The sequence below is a fragment of the Lepisosteus oculatus genome, chromosome 11, assembly GCF_040954835.1.
Source record: "Lepisosteus oculatus isolate fLepOcu1 chromosome 11, fLepOcu1.hap2, whole genome shotgun sequence".
Classification (NCBI taxonomy): domain Eukaryota; kingdom Metazoa; phylum Chordata; class Actinopteri; order Semionotiformes; family Lepisosteidae; genus Lepisosteus; species Lepisosteus oculatus.
Window position 1 is genome coordinate 11,297,313 of NC_090706.1, and position 18,767 is coordinate 11,316,079.

The 18,767-nt window shown below is 42.2% G+C and overlaps 1 protein-coding gene across 2 annotated transcripts in view; it reads left to right on the forward strand.

Moving 5' to 3' along the window:
* The window catches only part of slc9a1a (solute carrier family 9 member A1a), a 51,846-nt gene that overhangs the window by 27,508 nt on the left and 5,571 nt on the right, over positions 1-18,767 (forward strand). For both annotated transcript variants that reach the window (XM_015349113.2, XM_015349114.2), the window contains 9 exons: positions 2,393-2,643; positions 4,673-4,890; positions 6,882-7,084; positions 11,177-11,266; positions 12,276-12,346; positions 13,304-13,477; positions 15,197-15,311; positions 16,248-16,349; positions 17,484-17,556. In XM_015349113.2, coding sequence (XP_015204599.2) covers positions 2,393-2,643; positions 4,673-4,890; positions 6,882-7,084; positions 11,177-11,266; positions 12,276-12,346; positions 13,304-13,477; positions 15,197-15,311; positions 16,248-16,349; positions 17,484-17,556 — 1,297 coding nt within the window. The remainder of the gene's footprint in view (positions 1-2,392; positions 2,644-4,672; positions 4,891-6,881; positions 7,085-11,176; positions 11,267-12,275; positions 12,347-13,303; positions 13,478-15,196; positions 15,312-16,247; positions 16,350-17,483; positions 17,557-18,767) is intronic.

Consider the following 18,767-nt stretch of genomic DNA (forward strand, 5'->3'; position numbering starts at 1 on the left):
CTTTGCTTATGGAAGATGTACCTACCAAAAGTGAGTTCCTTTTCTTCCATCCATACATTTTCTAACCACTTCTAAAAATTCAGGGTTGGGGGGGGGAGCTAGACCCTATCCCAGCAAGCAATGGGCACAAGACAGGGCGCCAGTCCATCACAGGGCAGACAGACACAAACACACAAACACACACACCAGGGCCAATTTTCCCAGAAGCCAGTTAACCTACCAGTTTGTCTTTGTACTGTGGGAGGAAACCAGAGCACCTTGAGGAAACTCACATGAATACAGGAAGAACATACAAACTCCAAATAGACAGCACCCAGGAATTGATCCCACAGCCCTAGTGCTGTGAGGCAGCAATGATAACCACTGCTCAACTGTGCCACTACTACCTTTCTTACAGTTCATCTAATAGATTCCGATGTAATGTCCGAATTGTGTTCAATGTGTATGTTTTTGTGGAAGAATATAGCCTGGGGTAGAGTAGCTGAGTGACTTGTTAGATTTCGGCATGGCTACCAGATGCCCAGGCTTAAAATTCCCATGTGCCCAATGTGAGAGTGGGCTGTGTCTGTTGTCAATCCTACCTTTTGAGAATGGTGGTTCTGGTACATCTCTCTCATGAGACCGGAGCTGGTGCTGGTACATAACCACTATGGTGCATATTGCATCTTTGCAAGGAGTTGGCACGTGCCAGTTGTATTTCCTCTGTGAAACTGGTAACAGATCCGGTCAGATGAGTGCACTGGAAACTGCTGGATCAGCCCTCATGACACCACTTCTCTCTCATTGCTTAAGGCTGTCGATCGTCTCTTTCTTCTGGGCATTTTTACTCGAATTGCAGCCTGTCGCTGTTAGACAGGCAGACAAAATGGAGACCAGCACAAAATTAAAGTTTTTAGTAAAACTAAATAAATTGGCATCGAAGTTGTATGTTAAACTGGGATTGGTAAGTGCCATTTGCAGCTTGACCTCATACTCTTCCATATATTAGAAAACAAGACGTGTTCAGTGCCTTTTACATTTTAACTAATTATACTGTATGGTTTTATCCCTGTGTGTGGAGATTTTGTTTCAAAATCATAACGGGATACCACTCACTGTATTCTGTTAAGATATCAACATAAATGTCCAATTAATGGGCAAAACCCAACTGCTGTTCTGTGGGATGAATTAAACCTAACTTCTGACAACCTGATCACTAAGGATTCAAAGAAGCTGTTTGGCAGAGTAAGGGTGTGGCTGTATTCTGCCCTGCACTGGCACAATCTGGTCTTCGTAAAGTTCCCCTCTTATCTCAACCAGTGAAGCGATCTTCTGTGGACTGAGGTGCTGGCCCACTATAGTAGCTGCATTTCATTATTAAATGAACTGGGTCCTCCTCCTATATGTAAAGAGCTTTAAGAAGGAAAGTACTATACAAATGCAATCATAAGTAGTATCAACTTTGAATTAAAATGTTTACTCTGACAACGGCATAAATCTGTTTGCGGATGCATTATTTTATTGTATTGTGTTTTACATCAAGTAAGGAGTGGAATATATTGTGGAACAGGAACACTTCTTTACCCTAGTGCACTTGTCACTGTCACATGGCTTTCATGTTCTTTAACCCCTAAGCTCTGTAACTACTTCCACTGAAGATAATCTGCTGATCTTCATATCCAGTATCTTTTTTCTCATTAAAAGATTCTCTGTGAAGAAATATTAACTACAAAGAGTTAGGTGACAAAAAAATGACGGGTATTCTGTCCCACGAACACTTAAATTTATGTCTTCCCAAATGGTCACAACAGCTAGGCCTCGAAGGTGATGCAAAGAGTTTTGATCTTGTCTGTTCATTGTGAACAAAATACCTCTAATCCTCTAGGCAAGATTAGTGTTGTTAGTACAACAGTATGAAACATGGCTGCAATACCTGCCAGCATTTTGCTAATGCATTATCAGTACAGCTTTGTTTACAGGACAAACAGAGGTAGCGGACAAAAATTGAAACATCTGAGCAAATGAGCAACATCAAGTATAGTGAAATCAAGTACTTCCACGCAGATGTGTTTCATGCGTTAATTAAGCAAATAACATCCCATGTTGCTATGTTCCCAAAATTGCGGATTGCTTGGCTCCAGGAGAAGATCTCGGGAAACCGAGAAAGACGGCACAAACCACTCATCACAGCTCACAGTGCAAGTGTGCAAGTCCAGTGATGCAGAAAGAAATGAGATTTGAGCAGATGAATGATCCTTCTTGATGTTCTCAGCGTCCTGCCAACCTAAAGGAACATCTGCCAAGAACTCCACAGAGCAGGATACCATAGTCAGGTTGAAGTGTCCACTTGCTCAGCCTGTGCCATTATCTCCATATCGGTCTCAGACGCTCTGTTCTTGAATCCTCTGTGCAGGTGCTGTACCACCTTTTCGAGGAGTACGCCGGCGTGGGCAGCGTGACATTCCTGGATGTCTTCCTGGGGGTCGTGTGCTTCCTGGTGGTGGCGCTGGGTGGCATCTTCGTGGGCGCGGTCTACGGCATCCTGGCGGCCTTCACCTCGCGCTTCACCTCCCACACCCGCGTCATCGAGCCCCTCTTCGTTTTCCTCTACAGCTACATGGCCTACCTGTCCGCTGAGGTCTTCCATCTCTCCGGCATCATGGCGTGAGTTTCTCCTCTTCCACAACATCCTGTCCCCTTGCAGTGCAGCTTTCAGGTATGAAGAAAGCTGAGGCAGCAGAGCCCTGCCCTGCTGTAGTTCTAGAGCTCCTGGAGTTTCCAGGCGTGAAGAAAGCTGAGACAGCAGAGCCGTGTCCTGCTGTAGTTCTAGAGCTCCTGGAGTTTCCAGGCGTGAAGAAAGCTGAGGCAGCAGAGCCGTGTCCTGCTGTAGTTCTAGAGCTCCTGGAGTTTCCAGTCGTGAAGAAAGCTGAGGCAGCAGAGCCCTGTCCTGCTGTAGTTCTAGAGCTCCTGGAGTTTCCAAGTGTGAAGAAAGCTGAGGCAGCAGAGCCCTGTCCTGCTGTAGTTCTAGAGCTCCTGGAGTTTCCAGGCGTGAAGAAAGCTGAGGCAGCAGAGCCCTGTCCTGCTGTAGTTCTAGAGCTCCTGGAGTTTCCAGGCGTGAAGAAAGCTGAGGCAGCAGAGCCCTGTCCTGCTGTAGTTCTAGAGCTCCTGGAGTTTCCAGGCGTGAAGAAAGCTGAGGCAGCAGAGCCCTGTCCTGCTGTAGTTCTAGAGCTCCTGGAGTTTCCAGGCGTGAAGAAAGCTGAGGCAGCAGAGCCCTGCCCTGCTGTAGTTCTAGAGCTTCTGTAGCCTGCAGTGCAGTTTGGATAGAACAGAGAATCAAGAATTGTAACTTTAATTTTTTCTGTGTCATCATGAACGCATTAAACATATAACTTATGTTTTTGGAAAGATACGTTAGTGTTTTAATTATCTTTGAAATAACTGAAAATTCTAACCATCATGCAGTTTTCTCTCTTCTGCATGCACTCCCAGTCTACTGTCACACAGTCAAATACCACAATATACCCTGAAGTGCATTAGAAGAAACTGATTGATCATCATGCTCGGTATCTGCTTTTCAATGCTGAGTAAAGTCTTTTTAGTACATTTTCAACTTGAACACATTTTCATTATCACAGGGTGCTTCTATGCTTAGTAACAACTAAACAGCTACATTCAAACCTTTGAGGATTTAAAAAGAAATGTGCTCTTAACTTTAAATGTAATTATTTGAATGCTTATCATGGTGAAGTAAATAAAATAATTTGCAGTGTGTGACAGACTTGCTAGTGAAGCGGAGTATGTCTTGTAATGGTATGGGCATCATTCACATTCTGAAACCATCCATGTTTGACTTGGTTTTGACATCATTTCCCATTACTGACATTATAAGTTGTAAAAACGCATGTTCAATGTTCGACAACAGTAATCTGTACATTTTAAGTGAACTCACTGGACAGAATGTTAGGTATCTCCTGTCAAAAGAACAGTACTTTTTCTGGGTGCTCCAGTTTGTTTGCACAGTCCAAAGGCTTGCTGTGTCTAAATTGTCACCCAAATGTGTGTGTGCCTAAGTCAGACTGAGGCCCAGTCGAGTGTATATCCTGTCTTGTGTCCATTGTCAGTTTGATTACGCTCCGTCTCAAACTGACCCAAGAAGTCAAATCTTAATATCTGACTACAGCTGTCCTTGTGGTTGTGGGGGGGGGAGCACAGTTTATTTTTTGACCAGAGAAATCATGATCACGTATGGAGTATACAAACCCCCAAAGCCTTTTTAAAAGTTATAATTATCAACTATTGGGTGTGGAGGCAGTGCTTAGATTGGTCAGTCTTTAATCAAAATGTAAGTCACATGCAGTTTGAGAGAGCTTATCTGTGCTTGAGTGCTTACCAGTGGCTCAAACCCCTCACATGTTTAGATGTCTGGACCAAATGCCAGTCTTTCACAAATCTCTTGGGCAAAAACCATCCTCCTATTACAAAGCAGACATGCCGTCATACTGTGACCATTGAACAGTCTGTAGCATTAGAAATGGCTATAATTGTTATGGGGTCTCTATCCTTGTCATCTTTCCTTAAGGTGCAGCAGGTGGCATACAAAATGCCAGTCTGTAATAAGTGTTTGAAACCACCTCTTGCCAAGTTCCATCTGCCTGGGAAGAGACTTCGTGTTGACACCAGTTTGTTGTTTTAGGTTGATAGCTTGCGGAGTGGTGATGCGACCCTACGTTGAGGCCAACATCTCGCACAAATCCCACACCACCATCAAATACTTCCTGAAGATGTGGAGCAGTGTCAGCGAGACTCTGATTTTCATCTTCCTGGGAGTGTCCACTGTGGCCGGGCCACACCAGTGGAACTGGACCTTCGTCACCGTGACCATCGTCCTGTGCCTGGTGTCCCGAGTCCTGGGTAAGACTCTTGAGCGAGGTGGGAGGGATTCTGGAGAAAATCTGCATGGCAATTTGAACAGTTTCCAGTGACTGTACTGTACTTCTATTGGGTTGATTCTTAATTCTGACCTGCTCTTCACAGCAGCCATCTGGACCAGCTGGGACAAAGTTGATATTTAGTTCTGACCTGTAAATCATGGCAGCAGTGTGGACCACTGAGACCAGGTTGGGTCGTGGTTCTGATCTGCTAATCACAGCAGCAACCTGGATCACTGAACCAACGGCTTTTGTCCTCTGGCAAATTATCAGCTGTGCTGCTCAGGTTCAAATGTTTCCCACAGTCTTGTTGCCCCTCATTTATTGAAACGCCCTCTTAGTCTGATTGCAAAATTGGCTGCAACAATAAATCCAGGAGTATTGAATTCATGATGATTTGGAGTTAATCCTCCTGTTCATTGGTCAGGGACAGTTATTTGTCAGGAGTATGAACATGTAATAATGGTGTAATTGTTGTATTGCTAAATATTCTTCTGCTTACTAATATAGCAGTAATTGTAGCAGTAATTGAATTCTACTCAGACTATAATTTAAATACTTCTGATACATCTCTTGTAGGATAGTTACTGTAAGTACTAGTATATGACATATAACTGACATTATTGTAGTCACCCTGCATTGTACAAACAATAAATGTTTATTGCTTGATCACTCCCAAAGATCTAATGTAGCAGCTTATTCATTTGAAGGGAACACCAGTGTTCTGGCAGAACTTCATTATCCTCATTCCTAGGTCATGAATTTGACTGGGGTTGTGAAACCCTCTTTCAAAGGTTGGCTTTATGAAATCTAACTTCAGAAACAGGAATTATCTGGAACTTGTATTAGCAGGGTTATTGGTTCACTTTGCATGTTGTGCAATTGTTAAAGTTACTAACAATAGCTAATGATAGCAATATGTGCTACTTTGGAATGCCATTAGAACAGAAGCAGTAGGACTGTGAATTCGTAGACTTCAAGGACTGTCATGTACTGAACAGTTAGGTTAAAGGGAATTACTCTCTTCAAGCCTGATGCAAGGGAGATAGTGAAGGGACTTGATTCAAGTACTGAAAATCCTTTTAAATCATCCTGAAGGACTTCTTCAGGAATTACACTGACGCTCATCAGAGGGCACAAGTGATAGTTTAGAAGAAGTACATTTGAAGATGGAGAAGAGGCACTTCTTTACACGCTGGGTTCAGCACACTAGGACAGTGCTGAATATCAACGTTCCCGCTTATTTGCTTGTCTCGCAATCTTCAGTTCTAAGAGGAAAATGCTTTTAACATTGACAATTGCGTCCTGGTGTATCCGTCTTCTTCTGATCTGTTTAAAAGTCCAAGTTACAGTATATGTAGTCAAACAGAATTTAGACGTCTAGCTACTTCATTCCGTGTCTTGGAGGAGCTGGAGCCTATTCTGTCAAGACACAGACATACTGTAGACATGCACTCGCTCGTACCAGGGCCAGTTGTTCCAGAAGCGAATTAACCCACCAGGATGTTCCTGAACTGTGGGAGGAATTCCGAGGGGCCGGAAGAAATCCAAATGAACTTACGAACCCCATGCAGACAGCACCCCAGGTCTGGAATTGACCCCAGGGCCCCAATGCTGCGAGGCAGCAATGCTATCCATCTAATCACACAAGGTTTCAATGCAGGGTTTTGCGAGTAAATTGTGAAATGCTGATGGTTAAACAGAGGAAATGTATACAGTAAATACTTTGCAAGCACCTGTTATTACTAACAGTTGGGGGAAGTCTGCGTTGCAAGAAGTAAACAGATTAAGAAACAATTAGCAAGTTTAGCAACGGCAGGGCTTGTGAAATGGCATGTTCTAAATGATAATGGGGGAGGAATTGCAAGGTTGGAACTTGGCAGTTTGCAGCATCTTGGGCTGTCTTTGTGTGTAATGAACGCTAAACAAGTGCTCTGCTGGAAAATGTTAACAGTCTGCCCTTTCCTCGTCCAGGGGTGGTGGGCTTGACCTTCATGATTAACAAATTCCGGATCGTCAAGCTGACCACCAAGGACCAGTTTATCATAGCCTACGGCGGCCTGCGCGGAGCAATCGCCTTCTCGCTGGGATATCTGCTGGATCTGGACCATTTCCCCATGAGGAACATATTCCTCACAGCCATCATTACTGTAGTCTTCTTCACTGTCTTCGTGCAGGTAATTCCCCCCGAGAGCATCGCTCATGTGCCATAGGTGTGAACATCAGCCTCCTACTTGAGCATGCGCGTCAGGCCCTGCACAGCGCTCAAGGCTAACCAACCTAAATATTACCGTGTTTGCCTCTGTCATGTTACATCTGCTGCCCTAGAAATGCCTGCTTCATGTCTGCTCATTTGAATACAGCAGCAGTCTGCCCATTATAAAGCTCTGAGTGAGAGCTTTCTAAAGGCAGCAGTTCCAGGGATCAGCCTCTCAATACATTAGGAGTTAAAGAGACAAGTAGACATAATCTCCTTCTACAGAAACTGAGTGCTAAAATATCTTGAACAGATAACTGGTCCTCATAATCATTTTTAGGTCCTGCACGATCATTGACCCTAGACATGCTGTTCTCTTAGATTTTGGATGGTTGACCTATTTGAATTCTTGGGATCACTTGTCCAGTCTTTTCAGCAGTATGAACTAATTTTATCTAGACTGGCTGCAGAATCATTTTCTTGGTCGGTAACGTCACAGAATAGTCCATTTATCAATATGGTTCATAAGTATGGCACGTCCACAGAATTTCAGGAGCAGAACTTGTTTTAAAGTTATTGCTTTCTGAGCAACTGTTAATATCTGTCAGTGAATGCTGTGCAGACATACGGTGACAAGGGTGACAGTGGGTGTCAAACGCATAGTAAGTGTGCTTAGTTCTCTATGGCAGTGCCTCTCAAACTTTTTGGACCAAGTACCACCCCTGATCAAACCAAAGCATCCAAGTGCCACCTACAAGTCATCTTCTCATAGGAACCCCATGAAAATCTCAATGACCAACATGAGAGCACGTGCACACATACTCTCACACATATAATACAAATAGCACCGAGCACTTAGATCATTTGAATCATACCGCCTTGTAGCCGTTTCCCGATGCTTGCTAACACTAGTAGTGCTGTCTGTGTCAGGTTCAGCAGCAGCGCTAATGTCAGTGGCCGATAGGGTTACCATACATCTGGATTTTCCCGACCATGTCCTCTATTATAATCCTTCCATCTCTTCCGGGGGGAATGTTCAAATATCCAGAAATGTCCGGGATTTCAATCCCATTATTTTCACCATGAAGAATAATTAACAAAAGTTATTAAGATAGTTGGAGAGAGACTTTCTTAACATCTTTAGTTTGCTTTGCGACCTATGTTGACGTTCAGTTTTCGTCCTGTATGTGTATGATTGTCATAGAGCAAAATTGGCGTCAATATCAGTCTGTAATCAGCCTGTGCAGTGCAGAAACATTCCCTTGAATTCCCTATTTTGTTTCTCGTTTTCCTACCCTCAAACACAATGCCAAAGCGAAAGTGTAAATTCACAGCAGAAACTAAAAATGTCCGTGTTTTTGAAGTGGCAGAGAAGACTGGGAAGCTGAAAGTTTGGTGTGTAAGCCTGGTACTTTTGTCTCCATGGCAGATAAAAGGTGTACTTGACTTGCAAGTTCATGTTGACTCAGACAAACACAAAAAGGCAATTCGAGGATGGGATTCTTCAACCAAATTAACAGATTCTTTGTCAAATCTGGAAGCAAAACAGAGGATACTATTATTGCAGTAGAGGGGACATATGCATTTCACACAGTTAAACATCACAGTGACTTTACCAATGAACATAAAACGTGGGATATTTTGAAAACCCTCTCCATCCTGACCCCCTTCCCATATAAGGCAATAGGAAAGTTTCTCAGGGTATCCTCTTTTTTTGATGTTCAAAAATGGTAACCCTAGTAGCTGATCCTCTTTGTTCTCAACGGGTGTGCATGATCTATCGGAGCTGGCATCGGTACTCTTGGCATCTGTTCCTTTCAGCCATGACATAATACTTGATTTTTGCGAGGTATTCATTTTCGGTCACTTGTTTTGTTGGCGAATGTGGCGCTAAACTCTGTCTCTGAACACTCAAGCATTAGCGCGCGCTGTATCGATGTAGCTAAGTACGTAGGCTGCGTATTTGACATACAAACTAATTTTATTAAAATAGAAAATATGAAAACCCATCTCAAGCTTTCTGAACCCGATTAAGTAAATTACAGATAAAACTATTTTTAATTCCCAGTTTTTCAGTGCACACAATGAATTTCCAGGGTCATCTGGCATACCACCTGGGGGTGGTACGCGTACCACAGTTTGAGAACCACTGCATGGGGTTTAATTCAAAGTCCCTGAAACAAAAAACAAACAAAAGGCATCTGTACATACTGATCTGTTTTGATCTGGTTTTCTTTTCATATCTTAATTCGACTGGAATAGTGGCAGTTTTTCAAAGCTGCATTTAAGCTTTAATTCACACCTTTTCAGATGTGTGCCAGTGCTTGGAATTTACATTTATTCCTTTAGGTCTTTTTTTTAAATTAAGTTCACCACCACAGTGACTTCTTTCCGTTTAGAAACATGCTGTGAGTGACTAGCATATGGCAATGGTGATATCATTGCATCCAAGATTTCGTATCCTGCATTCAAATCCTAACAGCGTCTTCCATCGATTTATCCTGTGACCGTGACCGAGCTCTTGATCTCATAGTGATCTCATTTCCACACCGGTGAAATAGCCTTTCTTACACAAGATTGCTGTTCTTCAATAATTCATCTTGGACAAGTGAGCAAAGTCTAATCTTCCCGACACAGTATAGCATAATTCTTCAGTTCCCTTGTGATGACCCGCATCATTTTTCCATCAGCTTCATTGCTCAAGGTCCCTTCTGAATGGTTCGGTAGGACACTGTTTAATATAGAAGTGTCTGATTTCCTTGATAGCCATTATGATCTACGTGTTTTAGGATCGAAGCTGGATGAATGTGAAATGCATTGACATTAGCATTGACAAGAATGTTCCTGGAAGATACTAGACACACTGGCACTTAACTGTTGTTTAAAGGTGTGTGACTTCAGTGGAAATTAAATGGTTGGAAAAATTCCTTTGAGGAAACAATCTGGAAGCACCTGTGTTCAGCCCAGTCCTAGTCCTAGTGTCGATTCTTTTCGATTTCTCTTTTAAAATACAGCCCATTCTTTGTATATCCATTATTCACGCAAGGATGATGCTGTGTGAAGCCCGGAGGTTCTCTGAAAGCAGCTATCTCTGCATTTTGTCTTGTACCAATGGGACTGATGGAACGTATTTTTTCTGCTTTGGCTTCAGGTTTTAGCTCATCTGTATGGAGAATGTAGGAGTGCTTGCACCATGAAAAGGCTTTCATTGCTATACTTGCACAAGCAAAGGTGATAATGCCTATCATTTGGAATAACCTTATTAGGTAGTCCATTTTGTTGAATATTAAAGTTCTCAATTTTCATGAGCTATCCCTGATTCATTCCAGTGAGCAGTAGTAATGCATACAGTTGGTTGAATGTCCCCAACTTCATAAATACCTATACAGTAGATGTTACACCAAATAGATTTGTGAGTGACCAGTTTAAATGCATGGTGCCAGTTCTCTTCTGCGCTATGGTTTCTTTCTTTGGTTTGTAATTACCACTGCTTTCATACCTTAATTCTGGAGTAATCCCTTTTTAGCGCCTACATATATTATTATGGGATTAGATGTAAAATGCGTCCATTACTTCCATTACTTACAGAAGTGGGCAAAATATTCTGTAACATTGTGTTCAAATAGAAAATCTCTGTCAGACATTGTAGTAGTTTTCAAAAGTCTTTCATGCAAAGGTTTGGCCATGACAAACACAGAATCACTGACAGTTACTTCCAGGCATTCTTTTTCTAGTCCATTCATTCCCTTCTAATTAATTGCTTTATTAATTATAATTATGTTAATTGTTGTTTCCATAACAATGTTATTAGATGAAAATGTGGTCAAATGGAAGTAAACAATAAATGTTTGGATTTTTTTCAAATATAGACAAAAACATGGCAAACCCATGATATTGGGTTTTTTTGGTAACCTCGCAACAGGGTCCAGTATTGGCTCTCGGGACCATGCCTGGTTTTGCTGTGGCCATGTTCTCATCGGAGCACAGCCTTGTCCATTGCTCCTGGCAGAAAGGAGAAGCCAAACAGCTTAAAGCGTATAGCACAGAGCGAGATTTGTGTTTTCCGTTCCAGGGAATGACCATCCGGCCTCTGGTGGACCTCTTGGCAGTAAAGAAGAAACAGGAGACCAAGCGATCCATCAATGAGGAGATTCACACCCAGGTAACAGGCTGAATTGACTGGCCAACAGCTAAGGAACTTAATCCTCTTGTAATTGTTGTGTAGGTCGCTTGTGCAATATGCCTTTGTCCATAGTTTGAGTGGGATGGCTGGAAAGCTGAAATTCAGGAAGTGCTTCTGTTGACATGTTCCTATGAAACGGGCATTGCGCCTCTCGCTTAAACAAACTTTTCGTGCGAGTTACCTTCCATTGTTAGAAGTGGTTTAATTGTCTGGTACAACACAGAATAATGAAAAGGGGGGACACATTCTGCGGTAATGGCCTACGTGTAGGATTTCAGTTATAAGGATTCACTTACCTGGTATTTAATACTCTGCCGGTGTTTGCACTTGAATACTTTTGTTTCAGAGTATGAAATGGCTAATTCAAAATTTTTCAACAATTCTAATATTGTAAATGTGTTAAATTTTCATGATATTGTTTTGTCGATGTACATACACACATTACTTTCCCCAAAACAGACTCTTAAAAGTAAAGTTTTTATCTTGCTGACATGCTTTAAAATAGAAACTTTAAAACAGCAGGTGTCAGGATGATATTATAGCGACGACATCTATCAAGGAATAGGAGGTAGTTAGAAAACCTGGTCTTGGAACAGATCCTGGTGTAGTGAGAGAAGGGGGCAAGTAGCCCAGGGAGGAGGTGGATGATGCAGAGATTTAGGAGGCATAGTGGGTCGCACTAGAAATGGGTTGAAGAAACTCAAGTAGGTAGCTGCATCAGCATGCATAGGCTGCAATGGAACGGTAATGGTTTATTCCAAGAAAAGAGACACAACGTTTCGACTGTGGAGCCTTTTTCAGCTGTTTTTCCACCTTGACGTATCTACTGTACCTACTTCAGCTTTACTTTGCAACTTTTTTTTGTTCATTTTTGGAGCTTTAGCACAACTTTTGTATACCCATATATTAATAAGACAGGTCCCAGTCTGTTACCTACAGTATGAAATGTTGTCTGGATTTGAACCCTTCTTGTTCTCATCCTCCCCAGTTCCTCGATCACCTCTTGACCGGGATAGAGGACATTTGTGGACACTATGGGCACCACCATTGGAAAGACAAGTATGTTTGCCCTTGCTGCCTCTACACAGTTTGAGCTAGGGAACCTCAAAAGAAAAGCCCTCAGAACCTCAAAGGAAAGTCCATCTGAATTAGACTCCTGAGTGGCCCAGCCAGTATGTGTGCTCTGCCTGAGCCTGTAGTCCAGACGCACCAGGATTCTGGCCTGGGCCATCCCAGGAGCCAGTCTCTAAGAGTTAGCAGAAGTGGCACTTGGGAGGGGCTTAACTTTCATATGTTTTATTAACATTCAGTGGGGTTAGTCTTGAAACCCAATCTAATACCAAATGCTTTTAAATCTACAAAGATGCTTTTATAATAAACATAAATGAGAGTTTGAGTTCTGAAGCTCAGCATTTTGCGTGGGTTTCCATAGATATACACGTTAAAGGTGAGCTCAGCTTGAGTGAAAGACACAAGAGAGAGGGGTACTCAGGGATCAGGATCTGGTAAGGGTAATCTAAGCAGTTGAGTGATGTGCCACAATTTTCCAGCAGTTCTTCTTTCAGGCTGGCGAAATGGAAGAAGAGCTGTTGTTTGCATTTTAACTTGCAGATATGAGCTGCTCACAATTCTACTCCACTTTACCACGTTCTCTACACAGCTCTGCACAGCAGTCAAAGTCACTTCCACGGGTGCACTCAGTTCTGTGAAACAGCTTTTATTCTCCTCAGGGAGGGACAAAAATTGATCTTTTGAACGGTGATAAGCAAATTGGAGGATTTGCGTGAACACACGAGCTCCTCCAGTCTTTTGTTTTCCCCAGAAATCATTCCAAACTGCGTGTTTCACAAACCTGAACTTGTCACGCCCTGAAACTGGGTTCCTGACTTTCAACACCGGCGGTTTCAGTGCAGTCCTGCTGATGTTCACGTGCGTGAGCGTGCCACCCTGAAGGAGGTAGCATGGGTGGATCGGGACGACACCCAAACTGATTTGCACTGTGTGTCTCTTTGAAAGGTTGAACCGCTTCAATAAGAAGTACATAAAGAAGTGCTTGATCGCGGGCGAGAGGTCGAAGGAGCCCCAGCTGATCGCCTTCTACCACAAGATGGAGATGAAGCAGGCCATCGAGCTGGTGGAGAGTGGAGGGATGCCCAAAATCCCCTCGGCCGTGTCCACCGTCTCCATGCAGTAAGGACACCCACTCTGACCTCATTCCTACCTGAGTATCCATTTTGTCCCTTAGTATTTTCTCCTCTCTCCGTTTTTGTCTGCAAGTTCCAGCTCAACATCCAAATCTCTGGTTACGTAGGAAAGCTCTGCTTTCTCTGCTGTTTCTTGCTCCGTTTACACCAGGACGTTTAAGGTTACTTTCACAAAATGAGACGCACCTTTGGGCAGAAGCAAAAAGCTTGAGAAATTTCTCCTCAAGCCCTCACCTCAGTTCCTGCCTTGTGTGCAGCTTCAGGGATGCTCGCCCTATAAAGAACACGGATGTGCGGAAAACCCCATTTTGCGTGATCCATTAGTTGACAGACCTGAATCTAGAAAAAAAATGTAATGAAACTAGTTTTACTGCTCCTGGGTTAAACTTTAAACACATTATTCTTTCAGTCTGAACAGAAAGAACTTCTACAAGTAAGTGTAGAAACACCCCTTTACTACAACAGCAGGCTCCTCATACAGTTAACACCCCCATGGATACTGGAATAGTTCATTTTTTCTTATACAGTACAGTATGTGAATTCTGCCCGGGGTTCTGCTAGCTCACCTTAGGAGGGGAGAAAATAGGTTTTCAGTCCTTGGACAAATTACACATCCCTGAAGCTTGTCTCTGCAGTACATCAATTATTTTAATGTGTCTGCATTTCACAAAAAAAGCTAATTGAAAGTTTTAAATTGGCATCCCAGTGTAAAATTTCCTTTCTTAGACTTTGAGTTCCACAAAAGCATAATGAGCGCTATTCAGAGCACATTCTTTATGCTGTACTTTGATAGCTTCTAAGTTGAATTGTTAAATACCTGTCTTTTAGCTTACATTGCCATTAGGTACATTTTAGCATAGTCGTTTTCACAAATCCCTCTTTAAACATCTCACTTGAGAAGATTACAGTGCCATTAATGTGCATTTGAAATGCAATTATACAGTACATGCTAAGGTAAAGGTTCAATAGATTTATTAAAGGAGGAGAGTAAATCAATGCAAGGTGTATTTCATGTACAGTTAGGAGGCAGTTGTCTTGTTAGTTTTGAAGGCTGTTAAATAAACCACCTTATCAGGGGCAGCTAACGTCTTTTCAGAATCTTAATTTCTGTGTGCTTCCCTGGCATTTTTCTATTGTGTAGCTGATCTTTAGTGGATGAGAAATCCGCCCACTTAGTCCTGCTTGAGTAAGAACCTAGCAGAAGTAATACAAAAAATCCCTTTTAAATCAGCTCCATTAAAATCCAATCTTTTGTGTCAGAAGTGGCTTAAGATATTTGTCATGAACTAAAAACCAGAAGACTCTCTCCCTGAGGAAATAATTCAAAGAAATATGAATAACTATTGTATTAAATTATCAAATACTGTGTTTACAATTACTACTGTTTTTGTATGACTAAACCAGTAGTAATTGGTCTATACTTTAATTAAAGTACTTCCCTTCTGCTGGCTGTAATGACATTTGGTCATCTGCCAGAATCATTTATCGTAACAGGAAGTGCAAAGACACAAAGTTTATGTTCTCCCTCGTGTTTTTGACTCATTGAAACATTGTGCCTCTGAGGATTCAGAAACCCTGAGATTTATGTGCTTCATCTTGGAGCTGGGGGTCTGGTTTAATCCAGGGAGTTTCGAAAGGAAGGAAAACGTTCTTTAAGGAGCTCCACAGCATTGACGATATCCTGTTTTCTTGTACGTGCTTCTAGAAACATCCAGCCCAAGCTGAAGGTTCGTGAGAGAGTGCTCCCGCAGCTTTCGAAGTCACGGGAGGAGGAGATCCGGAAAATTCTACGGACGAACCTTCAAAGGACCAGGCAAAGAGTAAGAAGCGGACGCCTCCCTCACAGAGCGGGAGTGGTGGTTTTGTCAGAGTCGGGCTGGCGTTGGGGCTCTATCCTCCCAGCGTTTTCCCTTAGAGTGTTACTGCATAACTGCCAAGATGTCAGCTTTAACGGTTCTTTCTTCTTTACTTTGTTTTTGTTTGGGTAAATTCCCATGTTTGCATGCGGATTCCAGTCTTTTGAGGTTGGGGCCCTTTTCTGTTTTAAGCGGGTGAAAACGACTATACAAAGAAAACCGTAATCTGCGATTTAATGCGCTTTGGCCTTAATGAGTAAGCAGATGAATGCTGTTGGTTAGCTGTTCAGTTTACAGTCGGGCAGTGACTAACAGACCACACTTGCTCTGACACAACTGACACAAAAACTCACAGCTTGGAAACTCTGGTGTGGCGATTTTTTTTTTATTCAGGATATTTCTCTCCCGAGTCCTCCGAATCAAAACTTAAACAGCCAGAACTTTGAGAGAACCGCTGTCGCAGGTCCTAGGTCCTTAAGACCTGGGCAAGCCTCAGTCTTAATGCCTGTACGCTGGGAACAAACCAGCTTAAATGTGTTTCTGCTGCTTTTCTTTTGGTCTGGTTTTAGAAATCCAAGAAATGGACTTCAATTACAGTCCTGCAGCATAACCACAGCAGTTTCTGTCCCTTTTGAAGCTATTTTGTTTTTGGTCATTTCAAATGATCTAAAACTGCAGTTGTGTATACGACTGCTATCTGGTCCTGGCTGTGTTTCTATTCTTTTATTGTGTGTTTTTTCCAGAGGGTGGAGGTTGTTTATTTTCTTTGCAATTGTGCATTTCCTTGCTTATTTTGCCTCTTGTGTTTCCAAGCTATATTCTTGTGATTTTTGTTTGTTGTTTGTACGTGGTGCTGCCAGGGCAGGAGTAAAAGGGCTTTGTATTGGTTATGTGTTCCAGCTGCGGTCCTACAACAGACACACACTGGTGGCAGACCCATATGAGGATGGCTTCAGCCAGCTTTTAATACGGAAACAGAGGGCCATGCAGCTGGAGAAAAGGGTATGTTGGAGGACTGTCCAGAGTCTGATTTAGTTTGACTGTTAGGAAGATTCAAGATAACTAGAACATGAGCTTTAATATACTTCTGTTTCATAGTGTTAACCACGCTGTGGGATTCAGTGATTGTATCAATTAAAAACATGGCGGATAATATTAATTAAACAGTGTTCAATTTTACTCTTGTAATGGAAAATGAGATCCTCAGTCCATCACATATTTAGTACTTTTAATGCCAGAATATTTAAAGACTTGCGATCAGAAGCTCTTGGCTCATCCCATGCAGTAAATCTGGCCAAGTTTATTAGCATGAGTGATTACTGATTGGATAGTCCACAAATGCCATAGTGACTTCTGGTTTTCAGATGATTTTCTGGCATTCGTCGGTGCTGTCAGGTTCCTAATTATTCTAATTACAGTATGTGATCAGTCTACTAATTTTTTTTTCTTCCCAAGTCTTTAACAACTGAGGATTTGGAGACCAACATTGGACTCTGGGCCTGAACACTTATACATCTAGCAAGAGATATTCAGAAAAAACTGCACTGGCAATAAAGCAATTTTGATTCGATGTTTATGATTTTGTTATTATAAAATGGTACTGCTGTAGTATTTTATGTGAGACTTTGTGAAATGTTTCTGAACACTCTTTTTTCTATTATTGTTTAATTGTCTGTTCACAGCAATAGCTCTTGTACCGCATGGTGAGAATGAAGAAGAGTATTCTGGCCATGCGGTATGTTGACCCTGCCCACTCTACCAGCTCCCTGGTGATTGACAGGAGAGTTGGCACTAATTGGAGGATTGGTGCATCTCTCACTGACATCACTAAAGAGCAGCAGATACTGGAGTTGCTGTTTAGCTGGTGGGACAAATTCCAAATCCCACACTTTCTTGGTTTGCCAGAAAGTACTTTTCACCTTCACTATGGAGTTACTTGAGTTTTCAGACACCCAGCTTATGTAACTGTATTTCAGTCGGTACTGATCAGCACAGGTGCAGTTCCCAAACCAGTTTGCGTGCCAATATATGACCAGGTCTAATATTTTGAATGGGTTCTTTTATTGTTGTTCCCGGTAGGAAAACAAACAGACTAAATAAATTATAGACTAAAACACTCTGACTTTTGTGTTCCAGATGAACAATTATCTCACTGTGCCAGCTAATCAGCCAGATTCTCCTACCATGAACAGAGCCAGGCTGGCCTCAGGTATGTTTCCAGATTACACAGCCAGGCTGTTTTGTTATCAGGTTTTACTCAACAGCAGTTTTCAAGCCCTAAGGAAGTCAACCCCAGCTGTTAAGCATAAACCGATTTTCAATTAAGGCAAAATCTTGTTATTTGTGAGAGGAGATGAAAATGTTTCTTCTTCTTTTTTACTGACACTGAATCCACATTATGTAAGAGTTTACTGCTGATCACCAACCTGTCTCTCTTTAAATGTCCTAACATTACAAAATAATGAACTGTTGGAATTGCATTAGCTCAGTCGTCTTAGCAGGTGCTTGTAGTTGGACTATGATGTATTGGCACAAGAGTATCGGAGAGCAGGGCCTCCATTTTGTCACATGTGGAAGTACAAGTAGGTTCAGTAAATTGGTAAAGGGGATTAAGGAAAGATAGGAGTTGAACCAGTGACTGGTAGCGAGCCTTTCTGTTCTGGACAGAACCTGGACCACCTACTCTCATAGTATGCTTTATATGAAAATAAGTGCAGAGCACTGGTACAAGGTAAAAAAAAACTGTAGGATAAAGCACATCACTGGCTGTTATCCATTGTTGACAATACATAGTAAATACCACAGAATTAACTTCTATATTCTTCATAGCAGCTGTTTAAATGACAGGGTGAGCATTTTTGTACTTTCTTTCTAAGCTAATGAAAATCTAAAGAGTGCTTAAAATGGGATGAGCACTCATTGCCACCCTTCGTGGTCTTCCCATTGTCAAGAAGGATCCGGAAAAACCCGGAAGAAATCCAGAGAGGAGCAAAGCAGACTAATTTTCGGGTTCAGAGCTGAAAGTGTGAGGGCAGGCTGAAGGAACTTCCAAAAGAGCCGAAAGAGACTGATGCTATAATTGGCAAAGAAAGAAGATAAATTGACCCCAATTAGCTTGAGAAAAAGATCACCTTTCAGTATGCCAGGACATACATGGACAGATTAAAGTTCTCCTTCCATACTAGACAACATCTCTTATTGTTCACAGGTTTAATATTCCTACATCATACAGACTGTGCATGCTGGGGTCTTTCAAAGCTTTCGACATCAGAGCCCCATTTCTTACTTTCAGAGAGCAGCTGTCAAAATGTGAACTTAGAGACTCCGTGAAAGATTATGTAGGCATACATGTAGATACAATGTTTTCATTGCAACTCGTGTGAATTCGGGAAAACCTGGGGTGGGATTGTGTGCTAGAAG